The sequence below is a fragment of the Zea mays genome, chromosome 1, assembly GCF_902167145.1.
Source record: "Zea mays cultivar B73 chromosome 1, Zm-B73-REFERENCE-NAM-5.0, whole genome shotgun sequence".
In the NCBI taxonomy this organism is placed as follows: Eukaryota; Viridiplantae; Streptophyta; class Magnoliopsida; order Poales; family Poaceae; genus Zea; species Zea mays.
This window is the reverse complement of record NC_050096.1, coordinates 149,411,472-149,432,079: the sequence shown is the minus strand read 5'-3', so window position 1 is coordinate 149,432,079 and position 20,608 is coordinate 149,411,472. Positions and strand designations below refer to the sequence as shown.

Sequence of the window (20,608 nt, the reverse complement as noted above, 5' to 3'; positions counted from 1 at the left end):
CAGTCACTTGAGCAAAGATCACTTGAGGCTGAGGTTGAACTCCATCGAACACGCATTCATGTGCTTCCAAAGCTCCCAAATGACCAAAATGACCAAGGAATTGAACCATTTTTTAAAATCTTTGGGGATAGTAGCGGTGGATTTACACCACCAGGTCCAAACCCGGCTAGAGGAAATGGGGCGTGGGACCATATCAAGCTTAAGTTTCCTCAAAATCCCTTCCCATATTTCTCTGGACAGCACACAGGAGACTAGGATGTGATGTATGGTTTCCTCCGCCTGGTCACAAAATGGGCATGCTGCTTGATGTGGTAACCCTCGCCTAGCCAGCCGGCCTGAGGTCCAACACCTATTGTTGATGGCCAGCCAAACAAAGAATTTACAGTTAGCTGGAGCCCAACTCTTCCAGACTTTTCTCCAGGGGCAAACTGAATGGTCCCTATGAACATCGCTTGGTAGGCTGATTTGCAGGAATATGTTCCATTAGATGATAATTTCCAAACATGTCGGTCAGGGACTCCTGGCTGCAACACTACACCATCAACCAAGTCCCAGATTGAGAGACAGCCTTCACAACAAACAAGGTGACCCAATATGCTTCCAAATATAAGGGATACGACTCGTCATTATCAGAAGGAGTGACAGCTTTCACAACATCGCTGACACGCTGCTCTCAACATCAACACAGCCTACAACATCCACACCACCATAGACAACATCTACAATGTCGTTACTACAATGCTACAACTAAGAGGCAGCATCATCATCAACGACCTTCTCCACATCAGCACCATCTACTTGGATGTTACCACCACTGTCCTACTATTGCGGATGAAAACAAACACACAGCATAAACTCATTCATCACTATGGGAGTACCTCAAGCGACAACCATGGCAACCACCACGACTATGCAACTGGCAACAACATCAGGCAGGCTCCAACACTTGAAAAATAAAAGACAGCTCCAACACTTGAAAAATAAAAGACAGGCGCTACAACATCAAACCCAATCGTGACGCTACGACAACTATAAAACGAGCACAATGATGTGTTGTCTCTAGGAGGGAGAAAAAGGTCATGAAACCAACCCCAACCTTGTACTCATAGTGCCACTTTAGCAATAGCAGAAACCACCACCAAGAGAAGCTTCTTCCCGAACGACGTCAACAACTGGACAACGATACAGCACGAGAACATGTTATGCAGTAAAGGTGGGAATGGTGTCACGGGCCTAAATAGCCATGACGAACGACGAAGGTGTTGGGCCAAGATAGGCCAACTGGGCCCAATGCGAACAGTACCCCATGGTGGGTACTGTAGGGCAGCCATTGTAATTTACGATGTAACATGTTACAAAAACACATCTAGGTTTAGGATTAGGAAGAGTCCAAAAGCTAGGATAACTTAGAGTCGAGTCAGGTCAAGCCCTCCCTATTAGAATACCCGTTTAGAGTTTGGGGTTTTCCCGTGTAATTACCCTCTCACCCCTGTGTAATGGGCTTGGTCCAGTTAACTCAAGTCTATTAATACAACACCAAACCCTAATCCAGGGTTAGGGTTTCCCACATGGTATAGAGCCAAGTTTTCTTTCCTCCCACCCCACCCACCCAGCCACCGCCCCTTCTCCCCTGCTGCCAGCCGCCGCCCCCTCCCTGCCACTGCCGGCCCTCCCTGCCCTCCTCTGGCCGTCCCTACAAATATAAGGGGAGATGTATCTTTTGAGATTAAGCAACAATAATCTAGGGTATAACCTATCTCTTTCCCTCAGCCGCAGGTCACCTCCGCCACTAGCAGCAGCCTGCTGCTGCCCTGAGCCAGCCACACCACCGCCGTCGCTGCACCCGCAGTGCCACCGCTGCTCCCGCACCTCGGCCATGCCACCCACACGCCCACCAGCAGCCCTAGCTGCTGGATCCATGCTGCCCATCGCACACCAAGCCAACTGCAGCACCCTGCTGCCGCCGTCCCACCTCTCTTTCTAAGGCGTGACAACCCTAGGGCTGTCGTTGTTCCTCTCTAATCCTCCTCTATTTTCACCAAAACTACCCTCTATGGGGAAGTCACCCCCAGATCGAACGTGTGACAATTTCCCAACATGGAATCCTGAAAGAAGAAAATCCTTGTCCTCTCATGTGCTCTCTCCAAAGTAAATCCATATTGTTTTGTTAATAATTGATGTTTCCTCACTACTAGGTTTTGATTTAATACTGGTTCACATTAAAACTGTCAAGCCTGTCCTTCTAGGTAACCTTTTTTTGTATTTCAAAGTGGATAAAACTGCAAATATTAGGATTGCTTTACCAGTACCATGTCTTTGTATAAGTAGTTCAGGTGGGAGTTCTTTCTTGGTCTCGATTTTTTTCCGGACATGCAGGAGAGGCATCTTTTTTGGGGAATCTCAGTCAGGAACCATGAGGTTTAGTTGTGCAATAGATTCCAAATTGGGATGGTCCAAATTTTTCTTGGAAAATATTGTTTTTTTGGCTCCCCTTGCAATGCATGGGCAACAACCTAGTAAAAGTTAAAGTAAAAACACTTCTTTGGCACATGTCTTTATAGACCGGTATGATGCTATCTGAGGTAATAGAGATTAATAAAAGAATAAAAGGAGGCAAGGCTGAATTCCCTTGTCATTTTAACAGCCTGGGAGATATGGAAGCACAGGAATTCTTGTGTCTTTGAGAATTCAGAGCCTAACACACTAACTTTGATCACAAGGATTGTTGAGGAATGTCCGCTTTGGTGGTGGGCTGGGGCCTCCAAACTGCAAGACTTCCTGGTCTGGGCACGAGCTACAACTGTGTAGATCTTGATGGCCTATCCCTCTGTGGTTTTTGTATTCAAATGGTCTAGGTGTCACCGTTGTAACAGCCAAAGCTTTTATTTTCTCAGTCCCTGGCTGTAGGGATAAAGGTGGTTTTGGCTGTTTTCGGTCGTTTGATGTATGTGGTACTTTCTTTCTCTTTCTTAAGAAATGACACGCAGATCTCCTGCATTGTTCAAGAAAAAAAAAGAATAAAAGACTTTGGACCAGAGGATGTAGAAGTAATGTGCTGCTCTGTTATAATAAAATATGCCCTTATTTTTCAAAGCAAAAGGTTTCCTTTGAACAGTTCCTATCACATATGTAGAAGTTTCAAGTTACTGAGTTACCTGGTGTGGATTGCGATCAATAATTGACTGTTCTTTAAATTTAAGCTTGCAGGAGTACTGGCCACTTCCATTGATGCGCATTGTGCCATAATGGTCACAGTAAATTTTGCCAATTATGATATTGTAAATGGAAGTAGTCACTTTACTCCACTGAAATGTTTCTCCGTCATCAAATTGGAGCGTAAGAACGCCTATTGGGTCAAGCTGAATGGATCGACCCCAGAACTTCCCTTTCAGATTGGAATCACCCCAGAATCTCCAACCTCTGCCGTCACAGTGGCATGCAACAACCATTGGGTGATGACTGACCTGAAATAAATATCAGTTTTTTGTCACAACCATGTTTCTTTAATCAATTCATGTGAATACCTTCTTAATCAAATAAGTTCAATGAGCACTATAGGTTACTACTACTAGAAAACATGCAAAGTACAAACAAAATCGATGGCAGGAAGTAGGAACTAGGAATTAAATCACTTGTTCCCCTCTGTTTCCTACAATACTTGTCCATGGCCTTGGAATAAAACATTTCATAATACTTGTCCAATGACGATATAAAGTGTGCAGTTATTGCTGTATTTCCACTCTAACCCTAATTAAATGTTCAGAAGACAGGAACTAAGAATTAAACTTGCATGCTCTATGATTACATTAAATAGGGGTAATGGATGGTCATTCCACATTTTCTTTTTCCTGAAAGTAATACTTTCTCAGACTGTGTGCGCTATGGACAAGTGTTGCAGAACGGACTAAAACTTAGTTCAGAATTCGAACAGTTGTGCAACCTTTTCAGAGAAAAAACGAAGTCCTTTATCTGGATAATCAGCTTCATATGTTTCCCCCAGTAGGGGATTGAAGGGTTTGCATTGCCGACCTTCGGTTGAAGCATAACCTGATACTGCAAATGCTGCTACATGAAGTATCCTCATTAAGCTGTCACCCTACATTGTATTTACCAAGAATCATTGCATTGCAAAACATAAAGCATTAATAGGAACAGAAGCACAGCACTCAAATTAGGTTGAAGATTACAAAACTTGACCTGCGGGGTAAGAGAGCCCCTAGGCAATTTGCTAAGAAGAAAACATTCTCACCCAGGTCGAGAAAAAACCATAAAACCCTGCCACACCCATACACAATGGTACCATAGAAAATGTGAGAACGACCACCAAGACTTGGGCCAGACCATACATCTGTGCTTTGGCATGAGACGGATTTGAAGAACCGAAAGGAAATTGGATATGAAGATCTTTTTTTAATCAGTGTATCGACATTTTTTGGGGAGTGTGGACATGGGGTTGGATTCTCCTATAATCACATGCTAGACAGAAATTGTTGACTCTTAAGGTATCATAAATTCAAAGTTTCAAACAGCTTGTGCAATGAGTTTGGATGATAGAGATAACACTAGAGAGTTCAAATCAGTAAAATTATTCGTACTAACATTGCCTTTTTTACAATTATTCAACATGTCTGCATAACTTGTTTGGATGAATCAAAATTGGCAGGAATTTCAGCCCAATCCATGCATAAAAGTTCTTGGTTGGCAAGGCCACCAGGATTGGGCAAGGAACCAAGGCTTCAAATGTGAAGTTTTTTTACATGACCAAATTTAGTTATTTGAAGTGTCATGCATAAAACATATAATGCAGTCCGATATTCCAAAGAAGAAAATTATAGCTACTAAAAAGAACTTGGCCATGCACAACTAATGGTGCAGGCCTAGTGCAGTGGTGAGAGTTGTCTCACTGAGTCACTAGACCAGATCACGGATTCAAACCAGCCTCTCCATATTTGCCCGGGGAGGCTTACCTATCCACCCTACTCATGTGGATCACGGATTCGAAGCAGCCTCTCCATTTTTGTGTGGGGAGGCTTACCTCGGTTTATCTACCATACTCATGTGGGAACCTCCAGCACTAGGTCTGCCCATGCACAACTAGTTAAATTTTGACCAATATCAATTTTTTTTCTAGACTCCCAAAAATGTTTGACTAAGCAGTTGAAATATATGGAAGATCTTACAAAGAAAAATAAAATAGAACCATTAAGAAACACTGAATAGAAGCTCACATAATTAACCTTTTAAAGACAGTGTTAGAATGGTTTACTACTCTACCTGTTTTCCCCAGTGTAGTGCATGGTCAACCAAGTAAGAGTACTCCAAATCTTCAAAACATTTTTGTAAAGAAGAAAGAGGTTCATTGAAATAAACAGGTAGACAAACACCTGACAGGTCTTTCCCTATATTTTCTCTAATTATTGACCATAATCCTATATGTTTCTCTTTTTCCTTCGGCTCTGGTAGCTTATCCCTACGTAACACAAAGGGATATTTAGTAGTTTTGACAGTATTTGTAACAGAATCTCCAACATATTCTGATCCAAAACCATGTGCAATTAGTTCCCTCCTTTGACATGAAGCACTCCGTAAAGACTCTGCAGATAAAAAGTCTCTTGTATCAAAGTATGTAACTTCATCTTCCTCAGTTTCAACTTCAGCCATGTGGCTTGCAGTGTCAGGGTCTGATTCAGTTGTACTTCCTCCTGATAAAACTGAATAGAAATCTTGGCAAACAGAAAAAAAATAATAATAAGCCCCAATTGTAGGATCGAGCTGGCCATAAATTTAGTACACAAAATAATATCAACTGCCTTTCTACAAAAAAACAAAGTTTCCAAATAATGAACAAATGCTCATGCTTCTTGGTGTCTACGAAGGAATAGGCCCTACAAATATCTATTACTCCAAGCAAAATTTGTATTCATTAGCAATGTTAGAACAACAAATATAGACCAATCAAGTAATTTATGAAATATGTTTCTTTCCTGTATTTTAATTTTGAATATTTATGGTCGTAGCCTAATAAAGAAATTAAGCCATATTATAAATCTACTCACTACTGCCTCACAAATTAGTAAATAAAAAATAAAAATGATAAATGGAGCATCTGAACATTTTTTCTAATGGAAACAGTATGAGAGCACCTTACAAAAATACATAATGCAAAATTTGGCATGTATAATTGGAACCAAAACAATAAGCCACGTGCCCACATAATGCAAGGCAAGAAAACATAGGACTGAACTACTTCCTTGAAAGAGATATTTGCCAAGCTACATCAGACATCTCAGATCAGCTTTATACAAGATTAAAGCTAATAATATAAAGTTTGAAAAAAAATTGAGAAAATAGTTAGTCAATCATATTTTTCAGAAGATTAAAGCATCATTGGGTTCAACTACAAACTACAAATCAGCTAATATCACCCATATTGGAACTGTCAAAAACCATAATATTTAGTTACAAAGCTAGATGTGGAAGGGCTAGGGTTGCGCAGTTGGTAGTGGTGATGGGTAGGCGGGCAAGAGCCTGGAAGCCGTGATCTCGGCTTGGTCGAGTGGATGGAGGAGGAGGTACGGCTGATGAGCAGATGGCAAAGGTTGCCCTGCTTGATCCTTCATTAATGATAATAGTCGGTACATATAGTCCCCTTTCTAACTTATCTGACTGACTAATCTCCTTCTATCTAGGTGGATCTCCACATTATTCTCCAACCAACTAACCTCATCCTATCTAGCCGGCCAGCAATAAACTAGGCAATAAATTAGCCGGCTGCATAACAAACCAGCAATAAACTAGGCAACTACCTAGCTGCTATGGCGCTTATGGCGTCTGGCATATTGGACGTCGGTCGTAACAAGATGAGTGTAACAATATATTTATTTATTGTTACACTCATCTAGCTTTAGCATGTTGTAGAGGTGGCCGACTCCTCCGCTCCCGACCCCTCCCTCCCTGGCGGTGGCGCTGCCCCAGAACCCTCCCTCCACCGTGCTCCCTCCTCCGGCCAGCCATGTCGGCGCCCACTCTGGGTCCGACGGCCACCCTCCTCAATGCGAAGACGTCTCAGCTAGAGATGGCAATGGGTACACGTGACCCGATACCCGATGGGTATTTACTCCATTAGGATATGTATGTGGGCTTTATATTCTACCTGTGGGTCTGTTATTGGGCAAAAATATTCACCCAATGGGTAAACGGGTATTAGAACGTTCTGCCTTCACCCATACCTGTTAACCCGTGGATATAAAATACCCAATATAAACTTAGCCCAAGCATGAACTTGGACTTTAGTCATCCATCTTTTTTACTATTTAACAACATTTTAGGCCATAATATCATAGAAGTCTTAACGACAATTTAATGACCATGTAATGTGTTATGTAGTACTATTCTAGTGTTACTACTTTATCCAATTACCTTTGGTGTATTGAATGGATGGTTAAATGATGCTAGAAATTTTGTAATGTTATTTAGATGGATATACTTGACATTTGTATAATATAATATTTTGATAGATGTTTAATTTTGTGGGTACGTGTGACCCGGTGGGTGACCCATACCCACATGAGTATGGCTATGGGAGTAAATCCATACCCACCAGTGTATATGGGTGACCCGATGGGGTTATTTTGTGTCGTGGATATGAGTACGGGGTAGTAATACCCGATGGATATTTACCCATTGTCATCTCTAGTCTCAGCCATCATCTTTGGCGTTAGTCCCCCCCCCCTTCCCTATCCCCTAGTGAAATCTCCCTTAGCCGCCTTGGCCGTTCGAAGGAGGGTCACTGGAGAGATGTCAGTCCGGTGATCGATCAGGTGGAGACGGTCGCTGGATTGTCGCGTCCTTCCTTCCATGAGGTGCTCCTCTCGAAGACGACGGTTGTGGTCTTGTGGACTCTGCACCGGCCATCAATGGGACGGCGGGTCTGCTACGTGTGCAATCATCACGAAGACAGGTTTGGCGTCTAGTTCTTTGTCCGAAGCGCAGTGTGAAGGCTGCAATTGATGATGGTTGGAAACTGGTAGAATCACGAAGGACGAGGAGGTTTCGTTCGAATGCAGAACGGGCCTCAGCCAGATGAACTGTCTCTAGACGTTGTTTCAACTGCCTGGCCACCGGCCATATGGCCTTCCAGTGTCGTTCCTTGGTAAAATGTTTTATTTGTGGAGAGGATGGGCATCGATCCTATGATTGCCCAAGGAAGAGGTCACAACTATTGATCAAGCCATCGGTCTGGGAGAGATTAGTTTTTCCTGAGAAACATACCTCAGTCCTTTCTAAGGTGCATTCTGCTATCTTTCGTGAGCCTCCCCCGCCTCCTAAGCCTGCGATCTGGGAGTGGCTTGCTCCCCTAGTTCTTCCTGGAGGTCCATCAATGTATGTGACGCATATGGGGCCTCACAACGGTCTGGTGATGGTGGTTTTGGTGACGCCTCTGGTGATGTGGCTGGTCGGCCTCGTCGATGTCAGGCGCGTAAGCGACGACGTTCAACTCGAAGGCATGGAAGCTCAGCGTCGGACATCCCCAATGATGGCAGACTGTCGATCGCTTCAGTTAATAGCTCACAGACTCCACATGGCATTCTCCCACCATGCATTATGGGTTGGAGTAACATGCTGGCAGCGACCGAAGATGACTTAAGGACTGATGTTGTGTTAACCATCATTAGCGACAGTGAGATTGCTCTTGCAGAGATTGTTGCTCTTCTTGCTCCACGCTTGGATGTTCCCAAGACATCTCTTGTTATCCGCAGGATGTCATCTTCCAGCCTCTTGTTGATCCTCCCTGATATTGCATTGATAGAGCTTCTCATCACTCGTTGGTCAGTTATCAGAGCAACTTCTTTCTCTGTATTTTGCAAACGTTGGTCGAGACTTTTGGGCGCTTCGGGAGTCTCCTTGCCATACCTTGTTGAATTTGAGACTGCTGGGACCCCTGTTCATGCTTGGGAAACTAGTACTATGGAGCATCTGCTTAACCCATTTGCTTCTATTCATCAAGTGCACCAGGATACTTCGGCGTTGCAAGATATGTCATGCTTCAAGTGTTCTACGTGGTGTTCTGGTCCATCTGCCATTCCTAATATGCGAGACCTGTGGATTATTCAGCCTATTTAGGTTGTCGAGGGCGGCGTTGGAGAAACTGTAGCTCTGAGCTACCATGTTACCTTTTGTTTCTCCATTGCCTTCCGATCGAACAACTCTGATCCACATTCTAGGCCTCCTGGTGTTCACCTAGGCGATGATGCTGAAGATAATGATCGTCATAATTCTTCTTAGAAGGTTTTGATTAGGGGTGTAGAAACTAATGCCCCCACCTTGGAGGAGAGTAAACCCTCCCAGGGGCGTTCTCACAATGTACATCTAGGTCCATTTCAGAAACTTGCTCATTCCGAATGCAGATCTGATGAAGTTCTTCTGATTTAGTGTCAACCTGACTCCTTGCAGTGCCCTGTATCTGAGTGGGAGACAAGGGTGGAGTCCAACAGCTTTGATTTGGAAGCGGACATGGTGGGTTCAGAGTCACAGCAATTGGAGTTAATTCCAAAATCTTTAGCTCGCCATGGTATGGAAAGTTTACAACCTCTTTGGCCATCGGTGACTTTTGACCGTTTGCATGTAAGCCTCTTGGCGCTCTTTTCAGAATGTTTTGATACTATTGCGCCCTCTATCCACTGGGCTGACAAGAGGTGGGCATTTAACACTTATTCTTCTATCAACGCCGCCGAAAAAATTCCATCCATTTGAAGACAAGAGATATCTCAGATGATGCGACGTTTGAGGTTATGGAGATGGGAGGGGGCATTGAAGGAGCAATGGCTACCCCGTCCGAGTCTTCCTTGGATGTTGTAGGGCCTACTGCTACTCCGCCTAAATCTAGTGCTAGGACTCAGGGTCGTTAGTAGGTGGACCTTTGTGGGTCAGGCACGAATGTCGTAGTAGAGGAGACTTCTCCACTCGAGTCTGACTCCGAGATGATTACTAGGGATTCTTATGTGTCCAATAGAAGTGCCTTTTTCGCAAAGTGTCAAAAAACCTTCCAGAGTGCTACCAGCTCCTATTGTTCTGAAGCGCCTGAAGCGCCCAAGAGGTGCTACTAATTTTGTGACTGCACCTCGACGAAGCCGACAGGTTGCAGGAGTAGGAGTGGAATTCAACATGCAAGATTTGGGGAACAAGGCTACAAAGCAGATAATGAGATTCCTAAAGGTTATTACTGAGACTGAAGGCATCAATCAGCAAGCTATGGAGGATTATGCAAATCTATTTCAGCGTGCATTGTCTCAGCATCATGTGCATGCTTTAGCGGCCCTCTTTGGTTGGAGGTCTCCGGGAGACCTTGCCACTTAGTGTGTCGTCTACTTCCTGTGTTGTCTTGCTATTTAATTGTTTTTGAAATGGATCCGACTAAAATTTTGTGTCGGAATGTGAGAGGTTTAAACTTTGCAGAGCATCAATGTTCAGTTTGAAATCTGGTTTTGTCCTCCAATGCTGTTGTGGTTTGTCTCCAGGAAACTAAAATGGAAGACATTTCTAGGAGAACTATTCTTTCGGCTCTGGGATCAGATTTCTGTCAGTTCTCCTTTCTTCCTTTGATTGGGGCTAGTGATGGCATCCTGATAGCTTGGAGGCGCCATCTGGGAGTTACTGGACAAAAGAGGATTGACAATTACTGCATCTCTATCCAATTTTGTAATGCAAATAATAGAAATTGGTGGTTAACTTGTGTGTATGGTCCACAGCGGAACGGTGATAAGATACAGTTCCTTCAGGAATTGAGAGAAATCAGGGTTGCTTCCTTAGGTTAGGACCTTCGATGATTGCAGGTGACTTCAACCTAATCTATAGGGCATCAGATAAAAACAACTCAAATATTAACAGAGCCATGATGGGCAAGTTTAGAGGGTTGATTGAGGACCTTGATCTTAAAGAGATTCCGTTGCATGGGCATACATTTACGTGGTCAAATCAGCAGGACTGTCCTAGCCTTGTTATGCTTTATAAGGTCCTTTGTTTGGTGGATTGGGAAGATCTATTCCCCAATGTTCTCCTTCAAAGTGCGGCCTCGGAATATTCTGATCATTGCCCCTTGTTGCTAGGCATTAGAGACAATCAATCGGGGTAGAAGATGCTTTTGTTTTGAAGCTTTTTGGCCCAAGATGGAAGGATTTGATACTGTAGTTGAGGAGGCTTGGGTTTCTGTGGCAGCAGTAAACTGCCCCTTTCGGACCTTGAATTTGAAGCTAAAAGCTACTGCTAAAAGATTGCAATCCTGGAGTGACAAACATGTGGGGCATGTGAGGTCTCAGTTGGCTGTGGCAAGAGAAATTCTGCATAGATTGGAAATTGCGCAGGATACAAGACCTTTGTCCTTGGGTGAGATTTGGCTAAAGGATTTGTTGAAAAAACACTCCCTGGTTTTGTCCTCTCTTCAACGTACCATTGCACGTTCGAGATCGAGAATTTCTTGGCTTAAGGATGGGGATGCTAACACCAATCTATTCCATCTGCATTCTCGACACCATAAGAGAAAGAATTTTGTAGCAAAAATTATGGATGGAGAGCATATTCTCACTAGTCATGATGAAAAAGCAGCGTTGGTGGATAGTTTTTACTCTAAGCTTATTGGTGATCGTGTGAACAGAGAACAGACTATTGATTGAAGGCTCTGCAAATGACAATCTATAATCTGTCACATCTGGATGAACCTATTTTAGAACAGGAAGTTTGGAACACCATCAGGGGATTACCTAATGATGAAGCCCCTGATGGGTTCACTGGTCGCTTTTATAAATCTTGCTGGAATATTTTCAAGGTGGACCTTACGGCTGCAGTTTCTGCTGTTTGGAGCAGAAAGTTCGACAATTTTGGCTTGCTAAACACAGCCTACATCACTCTAATTCCGAAGCAAGATGGGGCTGATCAAGTCAAAGATTTTAGGCCTATCAGTTTAGTGCATAGTGCTGCAAAGTTGATTACAAAACCATTGGCCAATAGACTGAGCCAAAAGTTGAATGATATGGTCTCTCCCATTCAAAGCGCCTTCATTAAGGAGTGTTTCATTTAAGATAATTTCATGTTGGTGCAAACAAACGGTCAGATTATTTCATCAGCAGAAGAGGGTTCGTCTTCTCCTAAAACTTGATATTACCAAGGCTTTCGATTCTATATCCTGGCCTTTTCTCATTGAAGTCATGAAACAGCTTTTGGACAAACATGGAGGGGTATAATATGTGGGCTGTTGTCCTCCTCTAGCACTCAGGTGTTGCTGAATGATATTCCAGGAGATTCAATCGTCCATAAAAGAGGGCTCCAGCAAGGGGATCCACTCTCTCCAATGCTTTTTATACTAATTATGGATGTTCCTGGCCTGATGTTTTCTAGAGCAGAACAGGCAGGGCTGCTCTTGGATCTGTCTCCCAGAGCCCACCTTCATCATGTGTCTATGTACGCAGATGATGTGGCACTTTTTTTGCACCCATCTGCTGCACATATTAGTATATTACTACTACTCTTGATAGTTTAAACCTATTCGGTGAAGCTTCAGGACTCCGCAACAATGATCAGAAGTCTAATGTCTATCCTATTCAATGTGTGGATGATGATTTGGATTTGGTTCAGGGCCTTCTCCCATGGGATATCTTGGTCTTTCCCTGCCGATATCTGGGACTGCCTTTGTCCCTGAAGAATCTTACAAAGGATCAGTTACAGTCTTTTGTGGATAGAATTGCAGATCAACTACCAGGATGGAAAGCGGATTTGATGAAAAGGGCTGGTAGAAGAGTGCAAGTACAGTATGTGCTTACCGGGATGCTTGTTTATCTGGCTATGGCTATTAAGCTATTGACAAAATTAGGAAAGGTTTCCTTGGAGAGGACGCAAGGATGTTAGAGGAGGACATTGTTTGGTTGCATGGGGCAGGGTTTGTAGGCCTCTCCAGATGGGCGGACTTGGCATATCCAGTCTCAAAGAGCTCAGTAGGGCCCTATGCATGGGGCGTTGGTTGTGGCTACAGAAAACTAATCCTGGTCGGCCCTGGCGTAATTTACCAATACATGTGTCAGACAAAGCACAGGCCTTTTTCTCAAATGTGTTGTATTCGGAAGTTGTGAATGGGGCCCATACCCTGTTTTGGACTAATAAATGGATATATGGAGTTATGGACAAAAAATTGCTGATCTTGCTCCCAGATTATTTGATGCCATTCCAATGCGATTTACAAGTAGAAGAACAGTTCAAGAGGCCTTCACAAATAGTAGATGGGTTTCTGACATCACTGGAGCTTTATTTGTTGGGGTCTTATTGGATATCTTCACCTTTGGAATCTGGTTTCAGATTTTGTGTTGCAGCCCAAATAATTGCCCAATGTGGAAGGTAAGCATATTTTTAGTATTGCTGCTAATGGGGTTTATTCAGCTAAAGCTACCTATGAAGGATTGTTTACTGGTTTTGTCTCCTTCAGCCATTATAAAAGGATTTGGGGAACTTGGGCTGTTAGAGTATATGGCTAGGCCCATGTGGCCCATGTAAAACACTATATAGCTACCCTCTAGGGTTAGCCCTAATAGTCAATCATTACCCTATAACATGGCTGCCTGGCTCCGGCAGCTCCTCGCCGAGCTACACAGTCCCCTCTCTAGGAGCACGTTGGTCTACTGCGACAACGTCAGCGCCGTCTACCTCTCCACCAACCTGATGCAGCACCAGCGGACCAAGCATGTGCAGATCGACCTACACTTCGTCCGACATCTGGTCGCCGTCGGTGACGTTCGGGTCCTCCACATCCCGACCACCTCCCAGTTTGCCGACATCTTCACCAAGGGTCTTCCGTCCTCGACCTTCGCCGAGTTTCGCTCCAGCCTCAACATCTGTAGTGGCTAGTTGAGTCTGTGGGGGGATCCTATTGTGTGATGTACTTCTTCTTTTCGAGTCCAGTCTGTAAACTCCGCTGCGACGGATGTTCAGACTGCGGGGGGTGTTAGAGTATATAGCTAGGCCCATGTGGCCCATGTAAAGCACTATATAGCTACCCTCTAGGGTTAGCCCTAATAGTCAATCATTACCCTATAACATGGGCCCCCTCCAAATGCCACTTCATTCTTTGGCTCGCAGCCCTAAACAGGTGTTGGACAGCTGATAGGTTGGCTAAGAGGGGGCTTGACCATCCATAAAGGTGTCCTTTATGTGATCAGGCTTCTAAAACCTTGGACCACATTGGTATCTTGTGTTTTTGCAAGGGAGTTTTGGTTCCTGCTGCTGCAAGATTTTAGACTGCACAGTCTTGCCCCCAACGTTGGCGTTGTTTCATTTATGGGATGGTGGGAGGCTGGGAGCATGATGTGTAGTCTCTGGAGATCTGTTTCGTAATTAGAATGCATTTGGAATTCATACCTTCCACTGGAAAAGGAAAGCAAATACTCTTTCCGTTCAAAATTGTAGGTCGTTTTGACTTTTCTAGGTACACGGCTTTGACTATGCTTCTAGATGTACACTATGTCTAGATACATGATAAAAACTATGAATGAAAAGTCAAAACAACATACAATTTGGAATGGAGGGAGTATCAAACATTTATAATGGGGCCAAGGCCAGCATACAAGACTCTTCAAGTTCTAAATACATTATTATGATGTGTAGCCATTTCTCAGCTTCATTCATCGCAATATAATCTGAAGAAACATGTGAAGAGAATATACTAACAGTAACAGACCATCTTGTGAAAAAATATTGAAAAATGAGCATTTAGCAGCAGCTGTACAACAACTGAAGTGGTGGGAGCAAAGGAGTATGGTTGCGCAGTACAACCTGACTAGTATTTAATGAAGAGAGCATAATGTTTAACCATACTCAGCTGGAAACTGGATAATTATATAATTTGACGATTGAAACTATGAATGTATATCTGATCAATTATGTAAAAAATGTGGAGATATAAATCAAGATGCATAGAATGAATCCTTCTATTTTGCCACAGATGAATAATAGAAAGGCAAAAGGAGGCTTCAGGTGTTTCACACCAAAAAGGTGTAACATCTCATCTATGTCAACCCTGAACTTTTTGACAACCACTGAAAGATGATGTAAAACAGGTTGCAAACACAAAGAAAGGGTAGGAAAAATCTGAAGGAATATTATAGCATGAGGTGAAAGGGCCTCTAGCCGAATTGGTTAGGTGGTCTGAGTAGCACGCCTTAGGTTCTGAGTTCGAATCCTAGTGGGAGCGAATTTCAAGCTGAGGTTAAAAAAGATCACTCGCTAGTTCCCCTGGTCGTGTGCACACGAGATGGACTAACCTATTGGGGGCGGATCCTTGTGTAGGGGCTGGGAGGGCTCAAAGCACGAGTAAAGATCTGGCCTATAGGGGGCGGACCCTCATGTTGCACGAGGGACCAGCTTTCGTGACCTTTCTCGGTCGGAGCTCCGATTGAGCTTCTTCTTAATATAATATCGTGGGGGCGGTCTTTCCCATACTGGCCGAGTTTTTTATTATAGCATGAGTAGTGAAACTACTAACCACTTTGTCTGCTGTTGGCATAGCCAAGTGTTTCCCTCTCCTTAGTCTCATGGACAACTGTTCTCTCCAGTTCAACTTTCTCCGTCTGCACCAAGAAATGGACCATGCTGACCCTTAAAATTATGGTCAAATTCTTTCACTTCATAAGAAAAATCATTTGCATAAGTTAAACAAAAGAATCTTTACGGAAATTTGCAAGGAAGAACTTATGCAGTTGCAATGTGCTCTATAGCAATCCATATGTTAAAGAAATTATGTCATACTAAGACACAAATTACACTTTGGGGCTTAGTGCTTACCAAGTATTTTAGCAAATATAAATGTATCTGCCTAAGATGACTAACTTGTTCCAGTTAATGAAAAGAAATGCAGATGGATTCCATTTATGGATGGTATCCTTATAACACATACAGCTCATATTGACAAAATGTTTTTAACACAAAACATGCAAAGCACGTGTTACATGCATATCAGCATGTGATACTGGCTGATCTCATTATTGTTGTCAGTTGCCAGCACCACATTATAACCAGAGTAAACCATGCAATGATTTGATGCGCTAGCAGCAACACGACAGACAAGTTATGCAAGGCATTAATGCAGGTACTCTGCTGATTACAAGATAACATGTAATGTGAAGCCCTAGCTCAGATTGAGCTCAATGCTAAATCATTATTAATATTTGTGTGCCTTGCAAATAATGATATTTTCCTTGGCTGAAAAGTATGGAGATATTTTCCCTGCTGCTAGTGTTTTTATTTCTAATAATCAATACTAGAAAGGAAATAACAATAAAAAAATAAAATCAGAAATTATTAAGTAACAAAACCAGAGATGGAAAGATGACCTCCAGTTGCCGAAGGCGGTCTATCAAAATAGAATGCTGCTGCTGCTGAGACTTTATATGATTGTGCAGTTCCAGTAGCTCACTCATCATAATAGATTCACACTCCCTGACCACTGCTTCACACAGACCCTCTTGAAGCAGCCGTGCCCTAAGCTTCTCAGAGGACAACATAATATCTGCCATAGAACCAACATCATTGCTAGTCTGTGACCGTGGGAACTGATCCTTCGCTGCCAGCAATGCATCTATCCACGCATTCCTATCCTCCTCAGTTTCACACCTCAAATGTAGTGTCTTTGTTCCACTGAATATGTACAGCCTCTTATCATCAGACTTGCTTGCACGAATAGACGAGACCTGAATACCACAAAAGGAAATTCCTGTAAAATTGAGTAATCTATCTTGCTTCCTCCAGCATTGTGCCAAATCATTCAGATAATTCCACAGTGATGATCGATTGTAGCATTATTGCATTAAACTAAACGTGATGCAAACATATACATATCTGCGACCAGGTTTCCTACCACGGCCTGTCTTCAATTGGGAAAACTCAAAATGAAAAGTACAATGAGCGCCAATCCTCCACTTGTTTTTTTTTTACCTTAAGCACATTTACCCGAACAATATTCATGGCTCAATCATCACAAGAAAAATGCGGCTTCAAAATTTGACTTCTCAATGCCGGAACCAGCATGCCAGAAGAAACCGAATCGAATGGCAGCACCGTACCTTGAGGTGTATCACGCCAAACGGCTTCCACAGCTTTCCTGCCCCCGCGGCCACCTCCCGCGCCTGCTGCACGGCACTCCCGTCCCCGATCACTCTGGCTGCAGCAGCAGCGGGCGACACGGCTACCCCCCCAGCACCAGCTCCGCGGAGCTTGTAGTAGGATAGCACCCCATCCTCGAGCACGAACCACCGCGACCGCCACCCCTTCCCATAGTTGACCCACTTGTGCAGCACCCCCACAACCGCATCCTGCTTTGGGGCCGGCGTCGCCGGCGGTGCACCAGCGAGGATGCGCTGCGGGTGCTCGTGGAGCTGATCCGCAGCGTGCTCGAGCGAGACCGGCGCGATGCAGCATAACGGGTTCATCGCGACGCAGCCACCAGCCCGCACGATGTGGATCGGGGGAGCCCGCTCCCCACTCAGGAGGCAGATGCCGCCTTGTGGCCTCGCTCGCGCCCGCCGCCTAGGTTTCGCACAACCATGGAGATCGGCGCCGCATCGGCTGCGCGCAGGACATAGCAGCAGCAGCGAAGTGGCTGTCGGAGTACTGGGCGGCGCAGTACCGTGGAGTACTGGCGTTGGCGGTGTGTTTTGATGGCGACAAGGTGTGTTTGGTTCGAAAAAACTTTTATTTCTGCGGAGTTTCTAATTTTTTAACTCTCAATCTATGAGATGAGTCAACAGATAATGAAGTGCGTAATTAGAATGGATTGAAATAAAGAAAACCAGATAGAGATTAAATGACAGATCTATCACGTAGTAGGTTGTCAGCGTCAATGTGAAGCCACCAAAGAACCCTAGCAGCCCCAAGAACGGCACGGCGATGACAACCAGAGGTGTCACACACTGGACGCACGATAGTGAAGATACATATGTAATCAGATCAGTTAAATGCGTACGTTGAATTAGTGTGTACACTTACCAACATAGAGTGAGCGTAGTGGCGGACGTACAGGGTATGCAAAATTAGTGAATATTTATATATTATATAATAGTATAGGTATGTGCCCGTGCGTTGCAACGGCACACAATCACGGAAACAGAAAGATAGATTTTTTAAAAACTACAAAAAACATATGATCTTTCTACATAACATACAAAATCTAGATAGAAATGAAAAAATAATGTAAACCTCAACTATATAAGAAGCATAAGAGAATAAATGATAGTAATTAGTAACACTATATAAAACAATTAACAACATATGTTTGTCAAGCAAGCGTATGAGCAGAGCTAGCACTCTTCTAGTAGGTGCATCCGCTCCTCGCCTACTGTTGCGAGTTGGATTTCCTAGAAGTCGGCTTCAGGTTCATGTTCACCATGTCCTCCTACTTCACTCAGAGCATCTCCATTCCTAACAAGGACACGACGATCTTGCGGAACAGCAACGACACCTGAACAAATGAGCATGTGTACATATTTTACACAATGTTCAGTCGACTTTAGGTGATGATGACATTCTTAAGGACCTATGTTATCAACCTAGCCCTGTTCATCCATCTGTTGCCTCAAGTACACATCTGAGCATAGGTTCTCCTAGCTGTGGATAAAAACGAAAAAACAACCTTAACCAATTAAAGGATTTAGTAGAGAGAAGTAGGTCAATATGTCGACGTAAAGTAGAACTCTATCTGCTTGAATAGATTGACACGTTCCTCTTCTACGTCAGGTTCAGGTTTAGGTTGTGGCTCATGTTGCACCTGAAAGTAAGGATAAGCAGTCAACGAACCTGAGCAAGTCCGCTAGATGCTACAAAATTGAATTTCATATAAAGCTTCCCTCTCAGCTAGGTGATAAATGATAAGCTAATAACCAAACACTATACTCTACTGCGAGAGGACGAGAAAAGCACACACATAAATAACTTGACACTTCAATGTTTCTATAAATTTCACTAATCTAAAAATGCAAACATCATTGAAATATAATCATGTCTTCTAAGCTCATATTTTTTCCTATATTACACATGTGTCAAATCATGATTAAGAATCAAAAGATATGCTCATATTTAGTAAATAACAACAAAATAGGTTGCTTATGGAACACCAAAATTAAAAGAAGACGATGCATATCAGTTAACTGACATAATCAGGTTACATGGTCATTTCTATACAAAAAAGATAGTTATTAGTGGAATGTGATATTTAGAACTAACACACAATAATTGATGTAACATAGGTTGCTCATTTCTATACAAAATACAAGAAGTTGAGTGTTGTAACAACTATATATTCTTCACCTTTCAGTTATTTGCTAATGTCCAAATCAACAACAATATATTTTTGTCAAAAATGTACAACAGAACCTAAACATAAGTGTTGCTACTTTGGCAAACAATAAGGCAAACTGTGCACATATACGACAGGCAGGATGTATCCAGAAACATGTGAAATGCTTAGGGCTAGAAGAAGGTTACCGTGTGACTTTTTACTACACAGGGGCAACTGGCTCAAGCATGTTGAGCTAGCTTCTTCGCTGTTGAGGCCATGTTCTTGCCCTGGTGCTCTGCAAGGGCAAGTTTAGTCTCACTGTGTTGTTTGATGCCGTCGCCAACAAAGACGCCAGCGCCATGGGGGTTGTCTCCTCTGGTATCATCCATGTTGAACATACCTGGACCAAAGGTGTAGCCAATTTAGACGAAAAGCAATCTATGGTGTGCTAGCTGGGTGATGGTCGTCCAACTATAATAAACAAAGCATATGCATGGTGAAACAAATACTTATATCCAATTACAGGGGTTATATCGACAAAAATTACAAGTTACAAACAAGTAGAGAGAATACTTTGCATCCAAAGTCCAAACAGGGACTTACATGCTAATCCTATAAGGATTTAAACTTATATCTAATTAGACACATCACACACCTGTTTATTTCCTTACTTTATTGCTGACAGCCCATATGTCGCATCTATACTAAATAGTTGCTTGTTTGGTAACATATGTTTGAAATTTACAGGTGGATTTTAGGTTACCATGAACATGAAGCTCTCCTCTAAGAAAATGAAGAAGATGCTGGATTTCAAAGTGCAATGCCGTAAAATAGGTGCCCAGTTGGCACACTTGGCACAATTGACATAGTCCATAGTTGGCAAAGTGAAATACCGCTCAATGGTTTTGCATTAAAGAATCCATTACCCACTACCATGTATAATTTTTCCAATGTTGTAAGTGGATCACCCTACATCATACATAGGGAATGAACATACAACATTATCTAATGCTACAAGTTTCATTAGTGCGCAATGCAAAAACAAGGTAAAAAGATATCCAAATAGCTTAGACAATATTCTAATTTGTTATAATCATTTGGTTATAGAGCATCTTCACCTCTCCATTTTATTCGCTGGTGGTGCACAGAACTGCCCTTATTTTAGAACAGTTGTATAGTAAAAAACATGACTCATATATGTATAACAGGAGTGTATTTGGATGTTACAACACCAAAGTCACTAGATACTCCTCTCAAAGTTATGTATGCTAATCCCATGCTTTTGCGACAACAAAATATTGA

At 43.0% G+C, this 20,608-nt stretch overlaps 1 protein-coding gene and 1 long non-coding RNA gene across 6 annotated transcripts in view; one reads left to right on the top strand and one right to left on the bottom strand.

Moving 5' to 3' along the window:
• LOC100383477 (uncharacterized) overlaps positions 1-17,934 on the bottom strand; it is a 28,616-nt gene extending 10,682 nt beyond the window's left edge. For 2 of the 5 annotated variants that reach the window (XR_004849939.1, XR_002262525.2), the window contains exons 1-6: positions 17,097-17,934; positions 16,368-16,724; positions 15,521-15,605; positions 5,275-5,723; positions 3,941-4,096; positions 3,156-3,464 (exon numbers count right to left, since the gene is read on the bottom strand). Coding sequence is in view for 2 of the 5 variants with exons in the window: in XM_008646873.3 (XP_008645095.1) it covers positions 2,891-2,992; positions 3,156-3,464; positions 3,941-4,096; positions 5,275-5,723; positions 15,521-15,605; positions 16,368-16,724; positions 17,097-17,462 (1,824 nt within the window). In the remaining 3 variants the exon portion in view is untranslated. Of the gene's footprint in view, positions 1-1,096; positions 1,173-2,434; positions 2,993-3,155; positions 3,465-3,940; positions 4,097-5,274; positions 5,724-15,520; positions 15,606-16,367; positions 16,725-17,096 lie in introns of those variants that run through there. The other 3 variants (XR_004849940.1, XM_008646873.3, NM_001176125.1) reach the window with 3 other exon arrangements.
• LOC103639408 (uncharacterized) lies at positions 17,132-20,337 on the top strand. The gene is made up of 2 exons (XR_559418.2): positions 17,132-17,701; positions 20,054-20,337. It is a non-coding gene; the product is annotated as an uncharacterized lncRNA (long non-coding RNA).
• Positions 20,338-20,608: the final 271 nt, after the last annotated feature.